Below are 25,089 nucleotides of genomic sequence, written 5' to 3'. Positions count from 1 at the left end.
CATTATACATAGAACATTCATTTTTGTCATTGAAATTCTCTTCAATAATGCCAATTGTAAAATATCTTTATAAGGGTGGACGTTTGTTCTCCGAGCTTGTGGGTTGGTTTTTGGATGTTTCATTACCAGGCTGGTAACATCTTCAGCAGAATTTAGGGGATGTCAGTGTCAATGTTCTTCTGCTTATAAGGGCTTATAAATATAAGAAATAAGGTTTTATAAGGGCTTATAAATATAAGAAATAAGGTTTTATAAGGGCGTATAAATATAAGAAAGAAGGTTTGGAACAAGAAGGTTCCAAATGTTAGAAATAATTGGAAAATTCTATTCAGAGCTATACAAAGATCAAGATCACTCAAAAGTAACGACACCCACAAAAGAGGAAATGCCAGATATCCTGGTGGAGGAACTATCAAGTGCCATAAAATCAATGAAAAATGTCATAGCTTTGGGAAATGACTGTGTTATGTTTGAAATGCTGAAAGCTAGTGGTTATAGTTTACACAAGATACTAGTAAAACTATACTCAAGATGCCTCAGAGAAGAAAAAATGCCCAACTCATGGGAAAATGCTGAAGTGATTCTTATACGCAAGAAAGAGGCCCATGGTGATTTAAAGAACTATTGCTCAACAAGCCTTCTTTCAGTCATCTACAAGGTTTTCACCAAGATAATAGCAAAATAATATTGTGAACATTAAATGATGCACAGCCAAAGGAGCAGCTCTGTGCATTTGCTGCAGGATATAAGCCACATCTTCAGCCACCCCAGAGGTATGTTTACTGGTCAGCAAAACGACTTCCTTGTTCTTACCGTATCTCATGCCCAGCACTTTTGGAAAGGTCCATATTTCCACAGTGCTATTAGAAGGCCGGTTGTAGACAGTGTCCACATGCAGCAGTTTGTCCTCATTGTACAAGTAGGAGATGATGAATGGAAGGCCCGATATCTTCCCTCCGGTGGTATAACGCAAGTCTAAGACCAGAGCTGATGTCTCCATCAAGGGTTTCCACATCTTTTCTACCAGGAAAGCACCAATTTGCTGCACCATATTCTCCCCGATGATGTAGTCTATTCTTAAGTAGCCTACATTATCACCCAGCACTTCAGATTTGACTGTGTGCTGGATAATCTCTAAAAGTGCTTCTAATGGTAGGGAAGCATCCGCTTCTTGCTCAGGGACTGTAGGATCCAAAGTTTCATATGATACTACCAGCCGTGGATCATTCAAAGTTCCTTGAAGTCCAGCTGTTAGAGCTGTTGCCAAGATTTTAGGATCCGAGATATCCAAAGTCTCCCCACCCTTGATGGCTTGTTCAATGGCTTCCTGCATTCCCACCAGATTTTCTGGAAAACAATAATTGTCCAAAAGAATCTTGGCCATGTCCAGCACCAGGGTGGAGTGTGAGACACTCTCAATATGGATGCTACCACATATAAGTGCCATTCCGAACAATAAATTTCTTCGTATTGTTTTCATGCTGTTAGAAAAGTGCAAATGAATTCCAAACGATTTACAGACTGTGAGAAATGTAGGTTCTTCCTACTTGGTCTCAGAAGTGAATATTAAATCAGAGAGACTGAATATCCATTTTAGCTGACAGTAATCTTTAAATCTAGTTCTAAGTCTTTAATCTTATTAAACTGGAGGGCATGTAGCAGGGTGCAGCTTTGTTCTGTAGTACAGCAACCACCTTATGAAACCACTGCAACAGCCTTCAAATTGTGACTAGACCACTCAGTTATGTTTTCATAATGCTTCAGTTCTGTCTACTAGAATCTGGATCAGACTGTACTTGATTTTAAAGAATTAAAAGGACTAATCTGGATATAGTAAACAAAAATAAATTAATACAATTAGGTTGTTAAAATGTTTCAGTAAGCTGTTGAATCTGACTTTTAGATTAAAATGAATGTGTTGTTAGATGTTTAAAACAATTAACAATTTTTATATTTCACTGACATAAAGGAGTCCTTGTAGTGCCTTATTTTGTAATATTGGCAGCCGCAATAACACAAAGGTTCACACAAAACAAAAACATTATACATAGAACATTCATTTTTGTCATTGAAATTCTCTTCAATAATGTCAATTGTAAAATATCTTTATAAGGGTGGACGTTTGTTCTCCGAGCTTGTGGGTTGGTTTTTGGATGTTTCATTACCAGGCTGGTAACATCTTCAGCAGAATTTAGGGGATGTCAGTGTCAATGTTCTTCTGCTTATAAGGGCTTATAAATATAAGAAATAAGGTTTTATAAGGGCTTATAAATATAAGAAATAAGGTTTTATAAGGGCGTATAAATATAAGAAAGAAGGTTTGGAACAAGAAGGTTCCAAATGTTAGAAATAATTGGAAAATTCTATTCAGAGCTATACAAAGATCAAGATCACTCAAAAGTAACGACACCCACAAAAGAGGAAATGCCAGATATCCTGGTGGAGGAACTATCAAGTGCCATAAAATCAATGAAAAATGTCATAGCTTTGGGAAATGACTGTGTTATGTTTGAAATGCTGAAAGCTAGTGGTTATAGTTTACACAAGATACTAGTAAAACTATACTCAAGATGCCTCAGAGAAGAAAAAATGCCCAACTCATGGGAAAATGCTGAAGTGATTCTTATACGCAAGAAAGAGGCCCATGGTGATTTAAAGAACTATTGCTCAACAAGCCTTCTTTCAGTCATCTACAAGGTTTTCACCAAGATAATAGCAAAATAATATTGTGAACATTAAATGATGCACAGCCAAAGGAGCAGGCAGGATTCAGAAGTGGCTACAGCACAATGGATCACATCCAGGTTGTTCAGCAAGTCACTGAAAAGCATGAGTACACCATGCCTCAACTGCGAAAAGGCATTTGACTCAGTATTCCAGCAAGCAATAAATTAAGGCATTACTCAACCAAGGCATAGACTCTGCTTTTATAAACTTATTACAATCAATATATGAAAAAAATGATGACAATTTGCCTTAATGATTTAAAGAGGAGATCAACATAGAACAAGGTGTATGACGATACAATATCACCTGTCCTTTTCTCAGCTTGCCTTAAAGAAGTATTCCGCCAACTATTTTGGGAAAAAGATGGAATAAAAATCTATGGCACCTATTTAAATCACTTAAGATTTGCAGATGATGTTGTTCTCTTCTCATAAGATCCAGAAGAGCTAAAAATATACATAGAAGAAATGCACAAAGCAGGAGAATCAATTGGTTTCAGAATAAACCTGAAAAAAGAACCAGGTTATGTTTAATAAATTCACCAAAGAAAGAAAGAAAATTATACATGGAGAACAACTAGATAAAATAGACCACTACATACACCTTGGCCAATGGATCTCAATGGAAGATGATACAATAAAGAAAATTGATGGGGTGTTAAATGTGATTGATAGGCATTTGGCAAGCTAAGCGTAATTTTCATAATTGTTTTGACATAACATGCAATTTGTATTTGTCATAAAGATACCCAGATATTTTACTTTCTTCTCAGTCTTAAAGCCCAATTTATTTATTGATTCTGTTTGGTCTTCAATTTTTTTTAGAAGCCAATAAATAAACAAACAAATAAATAAAAAGATCGATGGGATAAATGTCAGAAGAGCAGAGACTAAGGCTGTGATGGCAAACCTATGGCACACGTGCTACAGCTGGCACGCAGACCCTCTCTGTGGGCACGCGAGCCGTCACCCAGCTCAGCTCCACTGCATATGCATGCACGTCTCCTGCCAGCCAGCTGATTTTTGTGATGCACAGGAGGCGGGGCACATGTGGGAGACATGCACAGATACGCAGGGGGGGAGTGACACAGGCATGTGCGGGGGGCAGGGGTCACATGTGCATGTACGGGGGTGGGGGGAGCATGGGGGGGCAGCACCCCCCACACCACATTTTTGGGCCCAAGAGGCTGCAGGGAGGCCTGCTAGGCCCAAAATGAGGAGCAGGGGATCATACGCGCATGCAGGAGTCGGGATGGCAGGGAAGCGGAGGGGGGGGTTGTGCGTGCATGTGCAATGGGGGTGCATTGTATTATGGGTGCCAGTACACACCCACGCTTTTGGCCAACGACAAAAAAAAGGTTAGCTATCACTGGACCAAGGCCTTTGGTGGGGGGAAAATGTTCTGCTGTAAAGACATAGAAGCCCTCCTAGCACTTAATCCTGGGGTGAAGTAAGACTAAGGTCTGGATGGAGCTTCTTCTTTGGCCAACTAGTTTGTAATGGACCAGTGTTTCACCTGTGCTTGTTCTGGGAACTTTTTCATGAGGTAGATTTCCTTCATTACAATATTTGCTTGACTGATAAAAAACTAGATACAGCACACACCCGTCACATCATTCACTCTCAGGCCAAGCAGCATTATGCCAAGAACTGAAGAAGAGTAAGAAATAGTATTTTATGATTTAGCTAAAAACTTCGTTATTATCACTGCTCCTGGCTGTACTCTGCACTATCCCCAGAATGCTACTAAATCCTGAGGTGACTTTGATCTTCGTAACTGTAATCAATTAGGATTTACTTGTAATACCACTCCTGAACATATGGCTGCTGGTATCAAGACAAATAGATCTTGACAGACTGAAACCGTTGGCGTTATTTCATTTGTCTTAGATGCTTTTGCTAGTGATAGAAAGAGATAGAAAGAAGGAATCACAGCAATTCTGGCTAGAGGGCCCTAGGTGGATGCAGGAATGTGATTTGCTTTTAGAAAGATGTGACAGCACGAGAAAGCCTTTGTCTGCAACCTAAGAGAGAGAGAATTAAATCATCCCTTCCTCTGCGGATCACATGGCCCCAGTTAATCATGAAACGCTTACCCTAAGCACAGGAGCCTAGCAGGAGTCCACCCACCTTAGCAATTCTACCCACCTTGTAAAGCAGCCCCCACCTCCTGCGGCTGCTAAACTGAGTCGGTGGGCACCACTGGGAATTGGTGAAGGTAAAGCAATATCCCACTGGTTACAGCAGAAAGTGTGTGGAGGGAAGGGTAATTGTGTTGTAGGCAACATTATTTGTACTTGGGAATTTCATAAATAGTTTATTTTATTTTTTATTTATTTATTTAGATTTTTATACCGCCCTTCTCCCGAAGGACTCAGGGCGGTGTACAGCCAAATTATAAAACAGTACAATATACAAATTAAAACAAGGACTAAAAATAAACATATTCCATAAATGGCAGAAATTTAAAACCATCAAATTTAATACCCATAAAATTCATAAATAATAACCCCAATTAAAATTATTTAGCATTTAAAAAATTTAGGCCAGTCCCGCTTGAATAAATAAATGCGTTTTCAATTCACGGCGAAAGGTCCAAAGGTCAGGTAATTGACGCAAACCAGGGGGAAGTTCGTTCCAGAGGGTAGGAGCTCCAACAGAGAAGGCCCTTCCCCTGGGGGCTGCCAGCCGACATTGCTTGGCGGACGGCACCCTGAGAAGACCCTCTCTGTGTGAGCGTACGGGTCGGTGGGAGGCGTAAGGTAACAGCAGGCGGTCCCGTAAGTACCCGGGCCCTAAGCCAATAGTTGCCCCTGATTCCCCTCAGTCTTCTTAGCAATACTTCTTTAGGTATCTGGAGTAAATCACAGAGACTGACTTTTAAGCACATTGAAAACTGTAGTAATGATGAGCAGTCAGCATAGATTTGTCAAGAGCATGTCTAAAAACAGAAATAAGGTTTGTCGGACTAACCTTATTTCATTTTTCTGACTGACTTTCTTAATAGGCTGTGGGAATACTGTAGATGTTATCTCTCACTTAGCGAGCCATCTGACAAAAGGTCCCAGGACAGTTAAGTATGGGCTGGATGGATAGGCAGTTCGGTGGATACAAAACTGGCTTAAGAAGCAGCCTATTCAGCAGCTGCTCTTGACTGGCTGGCCAGAGGGGTCAAGTGGGATATTGCAATACCTAGTCCTTGGCCTTTTCAGCCAGTTATTGTTAAAAGGAATGATGATCAGCTATACAGGTAATCTTCAGTCAACCTGATCCATGCATGCACCTTTGTGAAGGAATGCAATTTTCTCTATGGGGAATCCTGAATGTCTTTGTGGATCCTCTTGTGAAGAAGAAATTCCTGACAGGGACCAGGGCTTCTATCTGTCGCTTCTCTGGTCTGGCCAAAATCCTAATGGGTTGCTCAATCACGTGTAGCCATACGTCTTTCCTGGTGATTGAAGAACTCTGTTCATTTTTTTATTTTACTTTTTTATAATTATCAGTATATGTTTGTGGGTTTGGGTGTGTCTGTCTGTTTTAATTGTATTTTATTTATGGCCATAATAAAGATTGATTGAGGAGTGCTGATTTTTAAAAACAAATTTTCCATGATTATTTTCAACTGTTTTTGAGTAAGTTTAAAATTTACTTCTAAAATAAAAAATAAAAAAAAAATGGTTGAATAATTGATCCTATTTTCAAAACAGGAAGTGAAGGTTCAGGAAAGAAAAGTTATAGAATTACAGCTGGTCAGAACTGTAGCTACAATCAATATTTCCAACCAAAGAAAACAAACAAAAACCGTCAAAGGAAGTGCAAAACTCCACATTTCATATTAATATAATTTTAATGTACTGTTTTGGATTCCTCTCAGCGCTGGGGACAAGATATATGGAGGGAATATCACCCTTTTCCCATTACATGAAAGAGATGCTGGAAACTTTTCTTGAGCCGGAGGAGCTGAAAAATTATAGCCTGGCCTCAAACGTCCCCTTTGAAGCTAAAGTAGTGTGAAAGGTAGGGGGCTCTTGATTCCTGGTTGATGCTCAATCCTGGCACATTCCAGAAGTTATTGATTATTTGGACCCATTTTAATAGGGCTCCTGTATTGGCTCATAAGGATTTCAAGGTTTATTTTATGTATAAAGATAAATATGTAATAATAATAATAATAGCAACAGCAACAACAACAACAACAACAAGAGTTGGAAGGGACCTTGGAGGTCTTCTAGTCCAACCCCCTGCCCAGGCAGGAAACCCTACACCATTTCAGACAAATGGTTATCCAACATTTTTCTTAAAAATTTCCAGTGTTGGAGCATTCACAACTTCTGCAGGTAAGTTGTTCCACTGATTAATTGTTCTAACTGTCAGGAAATTTCTCCTTAGTTCTAAGTTGCTTCTCTCCTTGATTAGTTTCCACCCATTGCTTCTTTTTCTACTCTCAGGTGCTTTGGAGAATAGTTTGACCCCCTCTTCTCTGTGGCAACCCCTGAAATATTGGAACACTGCTATCATGTCTCCCCTAGTCCTTCTTTTCATTAAACTAGGCATATGTGTCTAGGCATATGACACATATGTAACATATGTGTCATTTTTAAGTTTTGAATTTCTTTTTATTATTTTATATTTTCTTGACTGTAAGAAGCCCGAAGCATCATGGGGATGGAAAGGCAGGGTATCAATTAAAATTGAAATTAATAAATAAAATAAGAATGTGAGTCTCCCCAGCCCTCCTGTTTCCGTCTATTGACACATTCACTCCCTTTCAGTGAGCAGATTGTAGGAAGTTAGTACCCACCCCTCTCCTAGAAAAATGAAATCTTCCAGGAAATATTAAAAAGGCAGACTATTATATTTTCTCTAAAACATGTTTCTAAAGTCAAACTCAGAGCCTCAGCTCCCTGCCCCCCTCCCCAGCAGATATTTTGGTGCCAACCTATCTACAAGACAAAGGCTAGGCCAGCTTATCTACAAAACAAAAGACATGGCCCTCAGGACATGATAGGATTAGCCCTCACTCAAGATCCAAACCAGGACAAAGCCATTAAACCATAATAGGAATTGCCCAAAGCCCTTTCATTACCTCATCCCCCAGCAAGATTCAACCAGGCCTGGACTCAAGACAACCTACAAAGTTACCCCTGCATGTTACCCCTCCCCATGGGAGTCTGACAACCAGTCAGGATACCTGCCCTTACATAGGAACAGGAAGCTCCAAGGCGGGGCCCAAGAGAGGGTATAAATCTCTCTCTATCACCCATGTGTTCTTTTTGCCCAGGACCTCAAACCATGTGGTCCTGTCCACCATTAAACCATCTTTCTAAGCAGTCTCCATTTTTCCAATGTCTTTCTTCTCACTTGGAACTGAACCCAGATGGACATTTCTTCCAACAAGGTAAAAAGGGAAAATTAATGGGCTCGAAGGTTCCTGGGTGCTCTCTGAGCTTGGCTTGTTTCCTTGCCGCCGTTTCATTTGGCAGCTAGGGAATATCATCATGCAATGCTATTGATACTATAGCACCGATGATGTTGCCTAGTTTGGGTAATGAAACGTCTGCAAGGAAACAAGCCAAGCTCAGAGAGCATCAAGGACTCCTCATTTCAACCCTGAGCTACAGATATTCTCCTTTATTGGTAAAAGGGATTCTCATGAGGGCCTCTCAAGGCAGTTTAACGGATGAGCCATGGAAAGGCTCAGAATATTCAGAAGGTCAAGGCTTTGTGGAGAATAGAGATAAAGGATTCCGTCCCTCTGCAAAAGTCATGTAGTTCTGTATGTGATCACTCAAGTAGGTCTCATCAAGAGATAAAAATAGAAGCCAGATGGATAAGAGAACTGGAAAGGAGATACTGGCTGCTTAGTCAAAAGAAAGCACCAGCAAGAAAGAGATGGAGATTCCTTCTAGGATTACTTGACCTGCAAAAATCCAGGTGACCACTAGATAGCAGCAAAGAAATGCCGAAAGCGAATATCTTGGCTGTCATGTAGTGATTGCCAGGGTTTTTGTAGTCCATTATGGTGGTGTGTCTTCTAGCAGCATGTTTGGGCCAACATAATTGATAATGCTGACAATTTGGTCTTTCAAATATCTGTTCTTTAAATCCCAGCCCCTAAGCTTTCTACAGGATGGTTGGGCTCCTGTGTGGTTGGAGAGGGATCCGCTGGATGGAATCGCTGCCTTCCGTACTCATCTCAGCAGAGCAGAAGAATTTGATGGCCAGGAAGATCTTATACTTTTTCCAGATGGGACTTTAGATGATTAGTAGAGTCCTTATTTTTCCAGCAAAGTTTATAGTACTTCTCTTTTATATCTGGAGACCACAAAAATTTTTCTGTGGAGGGAATCGCTCAGTTAACATGCACATTTGAGAATGGTCCTTTAATGTTTGGTTTAGAACTGCTCATATTTGAGGTAAAATGTGACAAGTTAAATTCATAAAACTTTTGTTTATTTCTCTCCTTGTGACAATGGAATAGCCCTTTCTCTAAAATAGTCATTTTGTGCTATTTCATTGCTCATATTTATTCATTCCTTTATTAAATTATTTTAGGGACTCTGAATGTTGGGTTCCTCTTACCTACACTGGTATTTTTTGGGCCATTTTAGAGTGCTGAATCCCACAATCTAGAGAAGGTTTACTCCATGAAACAACAACTTGTTTGTAGTCCTATCCTAACTTCCTTCTTTTCTACCTACTTCTAGTGTCCTCTCTATGGCAAGTGGGTGAGGGTAGGGAATGTCACAGATGCCAATCCCACCAAATCTATGATGTTTTAGAATACAGGCAACATATCGGACTTACTTTGGGATAAAGGAAGCTCCCAGAATGCATTTCATGTGCCAAAGTTGTTTACATATTATATTTTAGTAATCTTTATAGTAGTCACATTTCAATATCATTTCTAAAATATTTTTTCACTGCTTGGAAAATAATTATACTGCTAGAAAAGTATTTCATAATGCTGTCCTTCTACATAATCTTTTTATGATGGAAATGTGAAAAAAACACTTCCTCTCTTTGGAGGTTGGAGAAGAAGTTACAGTTCTGTAAACATGTGTGATATTGGCACAATAGTCAAAATAACTCCTGCAACTAGATCTACTGTGATCAGTGGTTCATCTTCTGGAAATAGTTCTTGCAGTCAATAAGTCCCCACAAATATTTACAGTACAGTTGATGGGCACAGACAGAGTTTTTAATGATATCTTCCTAAAAATATACAGTAAGTATATAAAAGAAATATTGCAGGGGGAGAAAGATCTATGTGAGGGAGATTCAGTCTAGAAATTAATGATTCCATTCTTAGTCAGTGATTTACAGTGCCATTCTATGAGAAATTCAAAGAGAAAGGGCTGCACTCACAACTTCACGTTTAAAATGAATGAGAGGTCCTCTCATACTACCGGCAGCCACATTCTGCTACTTTCATCCCTTCATATTCGTATTTCAGGGTGGGGGTTCCAGCCTCGTCTTTATAAAGCATGGAGATGGCTTCCAGCTTCGTGGGAACACAACACGCCTTGACAGCTTTCTTGGGGTTTTTGTAGTGGACCAAGGTCTGGACAATTGCATGCTTGGTTGGGGTGACATTGTCGGTCAGAGGATAGAAACATCCCCCTTTACACTGAAACGCCTCGTAATCTGGAGGAGCAATGATCCAGTTCCAGCCAATTTCTTTAAAATTCACATGGAGGGTTGTTTTCCGGCAATGGCTGAGCTCAATACTTCGTTTGCTTCTGGACAGGGAGTGATGTATTCCGTGAACAGGCCAAGAATTCCGCCTGTGGACAGCATGGTCCTTCGCTAAACTCTTCAGCACATCCTTTTGTTCATGGGCCACCATTTCCTGAAGCTCTACGTAGTTTGCTTTGACTCTTTTTCCATGATCGTTAGAAAATACTATCAGGGAAGGCAGATGGTTTGAGTCAGCAGCCACGCTGATGTTCAGATGCTCACAGTTGAAACCACTTGGATCGTAGCTCTTCACGGCAGTCTCCAACCGGTTGACAGTCCTGGTCTTTTCTGCCTTGACCCATTTTTTCACAGTGCTGGACACATCAAATGTCACCCAGCCACATCCCTGGATTTCTCTGGAGGCAAGGAAGTTCTTTACACCCTCTGCTTCCTCCCAGTTATCTCCTTCATGCACATCATAGATTACTATGTTCCCATGAACATGAGGAAAACACTTGGCCTCTTTCTGACATGCAATGTGGATCCTCAGCTCAGCTTTAGTTACTTCTTCATGCCATGGAATGGAAACGTTGAACAGCAAGATATAGTTCTGATTTATTTCCAGTGAAGACAGAGAAGAAATATCTAATGGAGAAAATGATAAACACTGTTATAATGATGATTGACTCTCTCTAGCAAGAAAGGAATTTGAACCTGAATATTAGTACATCCAATGCTGAACCTTCAACACTTCATTACAACCAGTATTACTAAAATACAAATATGAAACAAAGGAATTAAATTATGCCTATATAAGTAAAAGATAGTATAAGAAATATGGGGAAATGGACATATCTTCCAGCATATTGTAAACTGCCTGGAATCATTGATTGAGATGAGTGACTACAGAAACTGAATAAATAAATAAAATAAAATATTGATGAAAAACATGAAAAAAATTTCTAGATGTAAAAAAAAACCCCAACTGACATAGAGGTTAAGGTGCTAGACTAGCAACTGAGAGAGAGCGTTTAGGTATGGAAGTTGGTTTGGTGATTTTGGTCTAGCCTTCCCTTTTAGCCCAACTCACCTCACAGAGTGGCTGTTGTGGGGAAAACAGGGAAGGAAGTACCAAGGGGGCTGCCTGCCCACTTCTTTACAAATATAACAGCTAGAATTTGCAGGGAAAGGTGTTTTTCACAATGAAAAATCAGACGTCCTCAGAAAATGACAACGTTTTCCAAATAAATTGTTCTAATGACAATAACTTTGTGGAGCAGGCTGAGTTGAGAGATTCTGCCTGCCAGAAAATCACTGAATGGGCTACCGTGACTGAAGGGGCCTCAGACCAGGCTTTCCTTGATTCTAACCCAACACTAAGCATTTCGCTACACTGGCTCTCTCTAACAAGAGAATAGGGGAACTTCAAAGAATGGGCAATTTGCATGGTTTGCGTTTAAACAATTATGGGAAGTATCAATTGGGAAAGTTATTGGCTTCTTAGAGACTTTAGAACTTTATATGGGCTCCAAATCTATGTTTATCAAAAGAGATTGGAGGCATTAGCTGGTTTCTTTGCCTAAATGTGTGAATGCTGGGTTTTATATTTTGTGTGTGTTCAATATTGCTGGGATACAGAGAGGATGCATTATCTAAGGGGGAATGTGGAATGCCCATCTTTTCCCCTTCCATATAATCTTACTTACGTGTTTATTACATTTTTAAACCACCTGTAACACTTGAATGGCTCTATGCTAATCGATCAGTTAATTAAATCCCTTTCAGAAGAGTTCCATGTTGATCAACCTTTGGTAATTAGCAGGGTTGGAACTTCTTTCACAAAGCCAAAAAATTAGTAAGTAAGCACCTAATTAATGGCACTTTCTGTATGTTGGGGAGACAGGCTCTCAAACCCTGCTTGCCTTTCTCCTCAGTTTTAGGTCAATTAACTTGTTTCTGAATTTCCTCTGAAATAGCAATTGCAACCAAATAGTAGCATCTAAACATCTATTCTAGGTTTTTGTTGTTGTTTTTTTTAGAAATTTAGTACCTAAAGACCTCTTTTGACCTGGAGCAAAGCTGAAAACTTTTTACTCCACCTAGCAATACTGTAAAGGATGCAGCTGATAGCAAAGACTAATCTATAGTTCAACCATATTAATTAGAAAAATCCCAAAGCATTCGGGCCATTATCAAAGCCAGTTTTGGCTCAGGAGAACATGCAGCTCAGGAGTAAATGAAACAGCATTGGCTTTCTTTTGATTTCGGGACCACACACATACCACTCTGGCAAATGTTCGTGACTCCAGAGATTTCTAGAACATCCAGAGATTACTCACAGCCACACTGCATGCTGTAGCAGAACCGTCTACCTTCACTTTAAAGAAACTATAGAAGTACTAACATTTGTCTGAGAAACTGATGCAAATTAAATTGATAATTTATCAGTGCTTTCAATCTTCTTTTTTAAAGCTTCCATTTTTATATCTTCATTATAAACAAAAACAAGTGGAGAATATAAAAAAAAACATATTTGAATGGAATTTAGGATCCCAACTGCCACCTCAAAATACTTTAGCTTACCTATTGAAGCCACCAAAATACTCTAGCTTACTCATACCTTCAGGTCTGAAGCTGCGTACAATGTTGGCAATGGGACTGGAGGACTTGTCCTGGGTGTATCTGTTATATAAATCAATCATGAACTGGGGTGGTTTCTCTTTGATCTTTTCTTGTGAAGGTATCGCCGATAAATTCAAGTTCCTTAAAAAATCAGCTTTCAGGTTCTCCAGAAAAGCCTTAAAGTTGAAATAGGCCTCTCCCTCCATATTTTCAAGTTCACCAGAAGATTTGTGAGAATTCTCCTTTGTGGGTAAGCTGTGCTGGTTTCCCATGAGTGTTCCACTTTGTAGGACAATGAGGATGACGTACAGAAGAGTCCAGGCACCAAAATATATCATGTTGTTAAATTTCCAAGGCTGGGGGACAACAAATGATCCAGAACAGCAAAGTTTTGTCTAATGAAGTCTGAAGAACATGCTGTGAATTAAAAAAAAGGCCTGTCACTTTCTAAAGCTGTGTTTCTGCTGTGTTTTTTTTCTCCCAGCCCCTTGTGGATCCTCAGATTGGTTGTCCACTTGCCCTTATCTCAACCATTGATGTTCCAGTTGAGCCTCTTATCTATTGAGGCTCTTCACTAATGAAGATTCTATAAACATCAGGCAAGCACAGATGGCTTGTGGCATCCAGGAAAGAATCTATGTTTGTTTTGGGGTCATCATTGCCTAATTATGTTCCTTTATCATTTCCTTGCCAGCAACAATACATATTTTAAGATTCTTTGGGGAAGGCATATGGTAGACTGTTTTCTTGGTTCCCACACCAGGCAAAACCAAAATGAGAATGGACAAGAAAAACTCATTTTGATTAGCCTTCAGGTATACGTCACCCAGGTTGAGGATTTCTGTCTTTTCTGTTACAAGGCACAACAATCCTGTCGTTATGTAAATATCCGAAACTTTCCCCATTATCTTCCTATTGCAATTGCTTTTACACAGAAGGTTTTATGCTGTGTTTTCAGTCTTCCTTCATTAATCAGCGCTGTGTGTGCATACGCCAAGGCAGTTAACCCAATGACAGTCTTCCACACCCTCGACAATCTGAGCTGAAATACTGATGACCTTTCAAATACTGTATCTCCTCCCTCTCCCATTCTGCACCATGGCGTGAGGCCCCTTTTGCATAAGCACAGGCAACATTGCATGTGTGACCTTGGCGTGGGACCCCGGGACACGCAAATGCTTTGAGGAAGGATGCTGTTCTTGTGGCTTCTCCAAAACGAAAAAGTCTTCTGCGTCAATTACATCTGTGAAACCTTTGTGCTCAAGACAGCTTGAGTCTTTTCTAAGGCAGGCCTTTGATGTGCGGTGGATGTTTCAGTTTCTGACAAACCATGGAAAACCTGTATGTTAAAAAGAATAAAAACCATTTTGGGCAAAACCAGGACAGAGGCAAAGAACAGGAACCCTTGTCCGCTGTCCTTTGTACTGCTATCACATTGTAGTTGCCCCCGAACCCCACCCCTGAACGGGAGGACGTAACCAAATCAAGCCAAAGTTGATTTGTGGGGAGGATGTTTACTGGCCCTTCCTTGGCTCAGCCCCCTGTATTCCTCTGCTCCCCTGGGCTTGGACCCTCCCCAAGCAGCAGAGGGGGAAACCGCCAGTGATCCAGGGGTGGGTAGGTTCCAGAGGAGCTGTCAGGTATGCTCTAGATATGTGAGGAATATTGATTTTTATTTCACAGGGGTAGTATGGTCTATTAGACACAGGAAGACAATCCGTGCTGACAGATGTTGCTCCTTCCTTTGATTTATTCTCCAGGTTGGACTGGAACATCCGCCAGACCCAAAAGTGTAATTTACAAAATTGTAAATTATAGTTATTTTGGTTTTAACAAATAGCAACACATTGCTTTTTTTTCATAATTCAAGTTGATATAACTGCTTACCACCTAAAATTAAAAACACACACTGCTATACCTTCCATTTTGTAAAACAAGATGCTTGGTGAGAAGGGCACCATAGAAGTTTGATAATAAATAAAAATAAACAATTTATTATAAAAACTACATTAAATGTTTTAACAGGGTGCCATCTCTTTCTCAAAAGCTCTTCACTCGTTTGATCTTTGAACATCTGTAGAAGAGCTACTTGTTCGCTGAGGTTTGCACAGTCTTGTGCGATGGGCTCCTTTAGACTGCCTGTTGGCCTCTGAGCCTGATTTTTGATATACCCTGTGAATTTGAAGATGAGAAAACCAAACTTTCCTTCTACCTCATTCACGGGCTATGGATGCCTCATCCCACCGGTCTGAAGGAGAGCGATGAATTGGTTTTGCTGACGGCCTGAAGCTTCTTCCCTGACCTGCTTCGGGCAGTCAGTGGGAAAGAACACAATGACAATGACGAAAGGACTGACATGAGACTTACATTCCATTAGCCTCTGATGACAGTCAGAGCTGATTTATCAAAACAGCTCAAGCAGGACAGCCCTGGTGCCTATCACGCTCATATATTAATCAGGGAAAGTTAATCTGCAAGAACATTAATGAATACAAATTGCTCCCAAAGGCCGATGAAGCATTAGATTCCCTCTCAGTAATCGTGGTTCCTATTATCTTCCAAACAGAGATTCCTGTCAGGCCACTCAAGGATGGTCAGAGATGATGAAGACAAATGATCAGCTTTGGAGGAACATGCTTCCCTCAATTAGCATCTGAGTGCCCTTAATGTGGAGGATAGTTTCATCAGAGCCCCAGCTTCAGAAACTGGACGCAGCTGCTTGCAACAAATTATTTAAATTATCTAGTTATAAGGGATATTTTTGCAGAAACCAGCCCTGTGTGAATATATATTATGTACTCAAATACTGCATCCTTTATGAGACCTAATTATTAGGGTGGGTTGTGGGGGCTGTTATATCTTACAATACAGGGAATGTGTTCCCTAAGATATAGACAGTGAAGGATCAGATGATGGGATGTATGTACAGATGAGGCCCTGGAGAGCAGAGGAAGAGTCATATGTGGAGATAGGACCCAGGTGTGGGTGTAATGGACATGAGAGTGAGGAATATGAATTCTGAAAAACATTTATTCTTATCTTCATTTCTTTGCCTTAAAATGAACAATTAAACAGCTTTATTCCTTTTTGCTTTTCTGCAATACAGGCGTCCTTAGCTTCGACACTAAGCTAAGGCCCAGTTTTGGGGACAACAGCAGCCCTGCCTTGAGAAATGAAGGGGGCTTCTCCCCTGTTCAGGCAGAAAGATAAGGACCGTCTCAGAATACAACTGCATAGCCCTCCAAAGAGCGAAGGATCACCAAAACACACGACTTCCTTCCATAGGAGCTGTGGAAATTCAAAGGGAGGTGAGGTTACAGATAGTCCTCAACTTACAGCAGATTGTTTAGTGACCACTTGTTCTGTCCCCCCCCCCAACCACAACCAAGAAGACACGCGAGCTGACTATATTTGCCAACAATTTATTCCTACAACAGATATCAGTTCTGGCAACGAATCTGCGATTGCCTGCCAAGTTCTCTTATCGCCTCAGAAGCCAGTGTAACTGCAGTTAATAAACAGAAATCCAGAAGCCAAATTCTTAATCTCGAAATACTGGAGCCAGAGTTTCCAAGAGTCAGTTTTTGTCCATCACAAGAAGCTATAGAGCAGCTCCTCCTGCTTTTATACCCTGTGGGGTGTGGCTCCATGGCTCAGCACTCTCTAGGCCTGCCCTACCCCTTCTTTTGTTGTTCCTGCCTCTCCTTTCTGCGATACCTGAGATTACCAAGGACTGATTGTCAGCAGCTGGGTCTTGAGGCATTGCCTGGGAGGGGGAAGGTGTGGGAGAAAGAGGCCTCGTCATCTTCTCCACCTGGCCTGCCTCTGGGACCTGGAGCGGAGCCAGAGAGGAAGGTCCTGCAGAGGGAAGCCCTATCGGCTCTTCCCCCTCACTCTCTGAGTCACTCTCTGCCAGGAGGCCCGGCTTGGTAGCCGAAGACACGACACCGCTTGAAGTTACAACGGCAGTGTAAAAAATGACTTATGACAATATTCACACTTAAGACCATTGCAGCATCCCCATGGTCACATAATCAAAATTCAGATGCTTGGCAACTGACTCATATTTATGACCGTTAAGTGTCCTGGGATCACATGATCACATTTTGTGAGCTTCTGACAAGCAACGTCAAGGGGGAAGCCAGATTCACCGAATAACCGGGTTACTAACTTAGCAACTGCAGTGATTCACTTAAACAACTCTGGAAAGAAAGGTTGTAAAATGAAGCAAAACTCACTTAACAAACATCTCAATTAACAACAGAAATTCTGGGCTCAATTGTGGTCATAAGTCGGGTATTACCTGTATAAACATAAGCTATAATTAACCTTGATTGGTTAAAATGTCCAACCCAGACTCCAGATGGGGAATTTCCTTCCTCATCCGTGGACAATACCGTTGAAAGCCTGCCCTTTCCATTGAACCCAGTGGTGGCCAGGATTGGGGAGGGGGCTTACCACTTGCTCTTCCTTCAATGTGGCTCAAGCAGCACCTTGTTTGACCAGTGAGCCAAGAGCAGCAAAGTGGAGGAACTGCAACATGATGTGAGGGAAGCTTGAATGGTTGGAGGCTCTCAGTTCCCTTTGTTCTTTCCACAGTCATCTCAGTTTGACTCCTTCTCCCTCAGCCCATCTCATGGTTACAGAAGATGAGTAATGCCTCCACAGGCAATTAAACAATGCAATTAAACCACAAAAAAGCCCTTTCTGGTTTTGGAAGACCACTGCAATTATACACTAGCTTTACATCTTCTATTTGTGTGAAAATGGTGGCTTATTCAGCTACATTTGAATAACTGATTGTCTGGACCTATTTAAATCAGTTCTTTACTTGGTTTTTAGACTGCTTTAATCATTAGGATAGATGATTTATTCCAACAAATAGATGGTGGGGAATCTGATCCTGTTCAACCATCCAGATTCTTATTGCTTTCAGCATCATTGACCTCAGTATCTTTTGGCTGTGACGGGCCAGTCGTCATAGCTGTGCAGTGGTTCTAGTCCTTCCTTCGGGAGGCACATAGAAGATGGTGCCAGAAGATTTCAAACAATGTAGGTGCTTGGCCCATTGTCAATTTCACTTTTCTGATACTAAAACTGGATTGGCACAAACAGGATCTCAAGATCTCTGATAAGTAAATTGACTGGGGAAAAACGCTATTAAGAATGTTTGGTGTGGAAACAGACTAGTCTGCTCTCAAGTTCTTTGTTCCTGTCATCTTTTGGTGTCTTGCAAATTCATATCTTTGTCCCCAAAGGTATTTCACCTCTACCAGAAACTGTAGGGTGAGGTCATTCAGGAATGACCTCTGGGAACAAGCTTTGTCCAGACCTACCACCTAACTCCACAGAAACAGTTGAAAGGGCTAGATGAATGGGGACAAGCGGAGATGAAATCCAAACAAGATGGAGATTCTGCTGGTAAATAGCACAAGGATTTGGAGACTGAGATGAATCCACTTCGCTTCTGCTTCTATGTAAGACTCACCTCTCCCCAAAACGCCTTTTTTTGTTGTTCAAAATGCTCAGTCTATATTGGCTCACGGCACGGCACGGCAGAGGAACTAGCTGCAGCCTGGGAACGGGCTGCGGCTGGGGCTTTAGACCGTGTCGTGCCTTTGCGGCCTCTGACCCGGCGCAGATCCCAACCGGCTCCTTGGTTCTCCGAGGAGCTGAGGGGGATGAAACGCCGGAGAAGACGCCTAGAGAGTTCCTGGAGGTCCAGCCGTTCAGAGGCTGATCGGACACTAGTTAGATCCTATACTAGGACCTACCTAGTGGCACTGAGGGCAGGCGTTCCTCGCCTCCTCCCTCATTGCGCCGGCAGATAACCGCCCAGCTGCCCTGTTTGGGTGACCCGCTCCCTCCTTCACCAGGGGAGCGGGATGACCCGAGGGCGTGCTGAGGAGTTTAACGGTTATCTATACGATAAAATCGTTCAGCTTAGGGACGGTCTGGACCAAAATTGTGGCGATTCAGGCGGGGTATCTGAGGCGGTCTTGGTGATGTTGTTTGGGATGAGTTTGACCCTGTGACTCCGAGGACATGGACAGGTTGCTGGGTAGATTGAATGCCACCACGTGTTTACTGGACCCGTGCCCTCCTGGCTGGTGCTGGCCACTCAGGAGGTGACACGAGGCTGGCTCCAGGGATTACGAGTGCTTCCTTGTTGGAGGAGTCTTCCGCCGCCTTGAAAGAGGCGGTGGTGAGGCCCTCCTCAAGAAGCCTTCCTGACCCGCTGTTTTAGGTAATTATCGTCCGGTCTCCAACCCGCTCATGCTAAGGTTGTAGAGAGTATGGTGGCATATCAGTTTCCCCTGCACCTGGAGGAAACTGTCTATCTGGACCTGCTCCAGTCCGCTTCCGACCCGGTTACAGCACTGAGACGGCTTTGGCCGCGTTGGTGGATGATCTCTGGAGGGCCAGGGATAGGGGTTATTCCTCTGCCCTGGTCCTATTAGACCTCTCAGCGGCTTTTGATACCATCGACCATGGTATCCTGCTGCGGTTGGAGGATTGGGAGTGGGAGGCACCGTTTATCGGTGGTTCTCCTCCTATCTCTCCGACCGGTCGCAGACGGTGTTGACGGGCAGAGGTCACCCCGCGCGCCTCACTTGTGGGGTGCCGCAGGGCCGATTCTCTCGCCTTCTGTTCAACATCTATATGAAGCCGCTGGGTGAGATCATCAGTGGCTTCGTGTGAGGTACCAGCTGTACGCTGATGACACCCAGCTGTACTTTTCCACACGGGCCACCCCAATGAAGCTATCAAGTGCTGTCCCGTGTTTGGAAGCCGACGGGTCTGGATGGGGAGAAACAGGCTCAAGCTCAATCCTCCAAGACGGAGTGGCTGTGGATGCCGGCATCCCGGTACAGTCAGCTGAGTCCGCGGCTGACTGTCGGGAGGGGGTCATTGGCCCGATGGAGAGGGTGCGCAATTTGGGTGTTCTCCTGGATGCACGGCTGTCTTTTGAAGATCATTTGACGGCCGTCTCCAGGAGAGCTTTCCACCAGGTTCGCCTGGTGCGCCAGTTGCGCCCCTTTCTGGACCGGGATGCCTTGTGCACGGTCACCCATGCCCTTGTGACGCCTCGCCTGACTACTGCAATGCTCTCTACATGGGGCTCCTTGAAGGGCATCCGGAGGCTGCAGTTGGTCCAGAATGCAGCTGCGGGTGATAGAGGGAGCCCTCGTGGCTCCCGAGTGACACCTATCCTGCGCAGGCTGCACTGGCTACCTGTGGCCTTCCGGTGCGCTTCAAGGTGTTGGTGAACGCCTTTAAAGCGCCCATGGCATAGGGCCGGGTTACTTACGGGACCGCCTGCTGCTACCGAATACCTCTCACCGACCAGGCGCCTCACAGAGAGGGACTCCTCAGGGTGCTGTCGGTGCGACAGTGTCGTCTGGCGACACCCAGGGGAAGGGCCTTCTCTGTGGGCGCTCCCGCCCTCTGGAACGAACTCCCCCCAGGACTTCGTCAACTTCCGGACCTCCGAACCTTTCGCCGCGAGCTCAAAACTTACTTATTTATCTGCGCTGGACTGGGTTAGTTTTCTTAAGTTATGGGTTTTTAATGGGTTTTATCTTTAAATTTTAATTGTGGCCAATTCAAATAAGTTTTTTATTAGTATTTTAATTGTATCTACAATGTATTCATTTTTTACTTGGCTGTGAACCGCCCTGAGTCCTTCGGGAGAAGGGCGGTATACAAATTTAAATAATAAATAAATAAATTTAAATAATAAATATTCTGACAGCATCTCTGTGCAACTATTGCCCAATCTCACGGTTCAGAGCTGAAGAGAGCCTGTGTGGACCTGGCTTTCCTTGTCAACATGAGAAGGCCAAATGCCGTGCCATGACCAGCCTTGTCTCTCTCACTCCATGGAGAATCAAGGAGTGGAGCTGCAGGAAACAGGTGGGAGGAGGAAGGCAGTCCTGCAGAGCCATGCCCTTGGCTGGGAGAAAGGGGGTCTTGTTGGGTTCTCTCAGAGGGGCCCTGCCTCCTCTTCAGCCGACTTTAAGCAGCAGAACTGGGCAGGTCCTCTTCCTAATGGCTGCTGATGCCACATCAAAGCAGGCAACATTGAGAATGACAGTGCAATGATCTGACTGAAGAGGGTCGCTTCCTAGTCTGCCTGTTAATGCAGTCATTCATTTTAGAATGAAATGACTTGACATTCAATGAAAAGCGATGAAAAGCCACATATGAGTCAAAATGACAGAATCAGGACTTATTCGACGGAGCCCTTATTTTCAATGGCTCCTTCCAACCCCTCATCCTAGAGTTTTATGCTAAAATGAGCACAGCTGACTGGGTGAGAAGAAATTTAATATTGTCTGGCAAGAACTGTCTCCCCAGGTGCTGTGACAGGGAAAGGCACGGTGTGCTCCCTGGGCCCGGCATCTCTTTGCGTTAACATCAAGAAGTGACAAATGGAAGAAAGCAAAGAACAGATGGTGGCACGTTTCTGCACTGCCACAGTGCTGGCGGCCTCAGGAACAGTGCAGACCAACTTTAACAGCGGCTTGTCTGTTTAACCAGTGACATCACCAAAATAAAGCCCGGCAGATGTCACCAGGTCACAACCCAAATCAGGTATAATGTGCATAGCGCCCCCCCCGAAGATGCTGATGTCACCAGCGTCGTCTTCAGCTGCGTTCAAGGCAAGCCATTTTTAACTCCAAGTTCTAGAGCTAAGTTAAAGTTATTCAATTATTTCTAATCTTCAGATGCTCAGCTGTGATTGTAAAGGCTATTCCAACTCACACAAATTATTTAGTTATGTATTTATCAAATTTACTTGCTGCTCAGGTGACTCTTGCAGTTCAAGTGACTCTGAGCAGTTGCCTATGTATGTTTAGAACTGAATGGTGTTGGTGGCCACAAACCCAAGTGCAAAAGTTGTCCCATATCCCAGAATACTGCAGAATTTTTGTCACATACTTGACATGCTTCAAGATACTGGACTGAAACCATGAATATAAATATATGCAAAGATGGGGAGGGGAAAATGTGAATTTTAGAACACCGTTGTGAAACTGTTGTACAATGGAAATGTATGTATTGTGTTTGTTTTTAAAAATAATAATAATAAAAATTATTATTAAAAAAAAAGATACTGGACTGAATGCAGGTAACTGGGGGTTCCTGATTCCAGACAAGACTGAAGTTGCACCAAGATGAATGTGCTTGCCTGCTGCAGATAGACAGGCAGGCTCTTTGTCTATTTAATGTGGGACACCCTAAAAGTGATAGGATCCTTTTCAGCATTTGAGCAGAGGGAGGAGGAGAGGGTGTGTGTGACTCTTGTGGTTTCAGCATAGGAAGACGGGTGGTTAAGCAATATGAAGTATGTATGTAGGGGGAGAGAGAGGGAGGGAGGGAGGGAAGGGGAGAGAGAGAGAGAGAGAGAGAGATTAACTCTATGTGTGAGCCATTTAATATCTCCGTAGAGTTCCTGTTTGGGAACACAGCAGAGATCCTAACAGATTTTCACAGATAGTTGTTTCAAACTAAAATCTTTTGAAGCACTAAGGAAAATCGAAACATTGTCTCTGATAATTATCCTTTTTGAAGTAACATGCCATATACACTGCATGACTATTTTTGACCTTTTTTCTAGAAGCCAGGAGAAGGGGTATGCTTTTCTAAAGATATATGATGGTTGTCTGGCCAGAGTATGGAGACACAGTGAATCTTCAAGAGGAGATAAATATATTGAACAAAATATTGTTGCAGCTGCTCCTGTTTGCTTCCACAAATACACGGTGGAGGAACCAGATGGTTGATGCTGGTCGTGTCTATTATTTGATGGGTTAAGACCCAGGTCCTCCATCCTAGTGGTTCATGCTGTATCATGCATGAATTGCTTCTGAATCACAGTTTAAGGACCCCAATTCTTGGGAGAGGGCCAAGAGTCTTGAAATGCAGCAGTTGGGAACTGGAGGTGGGGAGTGGGCTGCCAAAGACTTTCTATACCCTCTCATATTAAAATGGGTGAACAGGAAGGATTTATTTTTCCTTCTTCTGAATAAAAAGTGCCCACACCCTACTTGTGGTCAGTAATGCTCAGGGAAAAGTTACACACTCGGAGGTCAACCACAGATAAAATGGTACACAGGGCAACAGTGACATCTGCTGGCTTGTAATGTTGCAGAGAACTTGAAAATTTGTACATTGCTTCCACCAACAAAATAATTAATTACTATCTAATCGGGTGAGGAGAGCCAATTTGGTGTAGTGATTTAGGCATTGGGCTAGAAAGTGGGAGATGGTGAGTTCTAGTCCTGCCTTGGGTGCAAACGCAAAGCTACCTTGGGCCAGTCACTCACTCTCAGCCCTAGGAAGGAGGCAATGGCAAACCACTCCTGGAAAACCTTGCCAAGAAAACAGCAGGAGCTTCTCCAGGCAGTCTCTGAGGATCAGACATGATTGAACGGAATAGAATTTTTTTTTTTCCCAAAGTGGTACTCCTCCACAAAGATTAAGGTTAGGGGAACGTTTTCCGAGCGTATTTGTTTCACAACCACTTCATTCAACAACTAAGATTCCAGCCCCAACCGTGGTCATTAAGTGTAAGCAAGGACTACCTGCAAATGGTTGGGAGGGTTTTGTTTTTTTTTTAAATTTTGAACTTAAGACAAAGCCCAATCTCTGTCATTGTAATTATCCTGACTATATTTAATTAATTTCATTGATTTAAGAATAGGTTTCAGTTGTGGGGTTTATTGTATTTGCTGACTGGCCAAAGTCAGTAATTAAAATGTATTCATTCATTATACAATTTTAAGTATTATATTAATTCAAATATAGCACAATATGAAATTCTGCAAACTGGGGAAAAAACATGTCGCATCAAAAAACGTAAGACATGGATACACAATACAGAAGGAAAACACATCACAACTGAACAATAACATTTTAAAGGTTACAGCATCAACTCAAGTTACAATAATCACCTAAAGACAAATCATACTTGATTTCCTACCAATAAAAATATGGGCCCTTTCACAGTTGCATTGGCAGACGTGATCCTGAGATCAACTGAGAAATGTAATAGCTCTCAATGTTTCCATCTCGTGATGTCCATATTGCATTGAGTGTCATGAAAAAGGAAAAACTGTTTTATGATTGCCTTTTACAGTGACATCTAAACATGTCAGAATTGTACATTATTCAGCCACAGTAGGGACAATATTTTTATCTAAGCAATTTATTGCCTCTGAAATTCTACCATCTCAGCAATGGGGGTTAACAACCCTGATTTTTCTTCTCGTATATGATCGTTTCCATGTATGATAATATCACAAGACTCTGTCATGCTGGTGAACAAAAGCAGACTCAGAAATACCTAAAGTAAGCAGTAATAATTGCAGGTTATATTTTGCTGTTCAAAGATTTAAAGCCATATGGGATACTCAGATGAACTATTAATTTATGAAGAGTAGCATAAAATATTTTTACTAGCTACATACCCTAATCAGCTGCCAACCTAGAACCACTTCCAAGGGGTGAAATTATACTTTTAGCATTCTCATAAAAATGTTTCAGTTTTAAAATGCTATGGTATTAACTTATGAAAGGAACTTTGAAACTTTAAGAAGACTTGCTTGAATCAAATCAACTTGTTCCTCCTCTTCTTCCTTTATACCTAAATAAAATATTGATTTAGGAAACAGCTTCAAAACACAGCTAGAAAGGGAAAGAAATCAGCGCATACATGGTTAGGACAGTATTTAAAAAACCCCATTTGGAAAAAACAAATTAGAAGAAAATTGCCTATGATTTAATATTGTAGTTAAGATAACAACATTGTTATCTAAGCTTTCTTCTGAGTTTTCTTCTATCTCCTTCTATCCTGGTGCAACTATATTCTAACACTAACATTTATCCACACTGGATTTCAGAAGTCTTGTTTTTATCATTCAAGCCCAGCTCAATCTTTCTTGAAGATTTCGCCTGCTTTAAATGGTGAACTCAGAGCTCCCTTTTCTGGTGGTGAAAAAGAAATGAGCCTCACGTGGCCTCGGAGCCCCATATAGACACACACACCCGGCCT

The 25,089-nt window shown here is 42.1% G+C and overlaps 2 protein-coding genes across 2 annotated transcripts; both read right to left on the bottom strand.

The window, feature by feature from the left end:
* Positions 1-643: 643 nt before the first annotated feature.
* LOC131199990 (retinol-binding protein 3-like) lies at positions 644-1,447 on the bottom strand. Its single transcript, XM_058186276.1, has one exon. It carries the CDS (start codon positions 1,445-1,447, stop codon positions 644-646), a length of 804 nt encoding a protein of 267 aa, XP_058042259.1.
* Positions 1,448-10,131: 8,684 nt separating this feature from the next.
* Positions 10,132-13,366, bottom strand: GDF2 (growth differentiation factor 2). The gene is made up of 2 exons (XM_058186785.1): positions 13,027-13,366; positions 10,132-11,051 (listed from the first exon to the last, which is right to left on the bottom strand). Exons 1-2 carry the CDS (start codon positions 13,364-13,366, stop codon positions 10,132-10,134), a joined length of 1,260 nt encoding a protein of 419 aa, XP_058042768.1.
* Positions 13,367-25,089: the final 11,723 nt, after the last annotated feature.

Source organism: Ahaetulla prasina, chromosome 5 (assembly GCF_028640845.1).
Source record: "Ahaetulla prasina isolate Xishuangbanna chromosome 5, ASM2864084v1, whole genome shotgun sequence".
Taxonomy (NCBI): domain Eukaryota; kingdom Metazoa; phylum Chordata; class Lepidosauria; order Squamata; family Colubridae; genus Ahaetulla; species Ahaetulla prasina.
The sequence above is the reverse complement of the archived record's forward strand: the minus strand, read 5'-3'. Positions and strand labels throughout refer to the sequence as shown.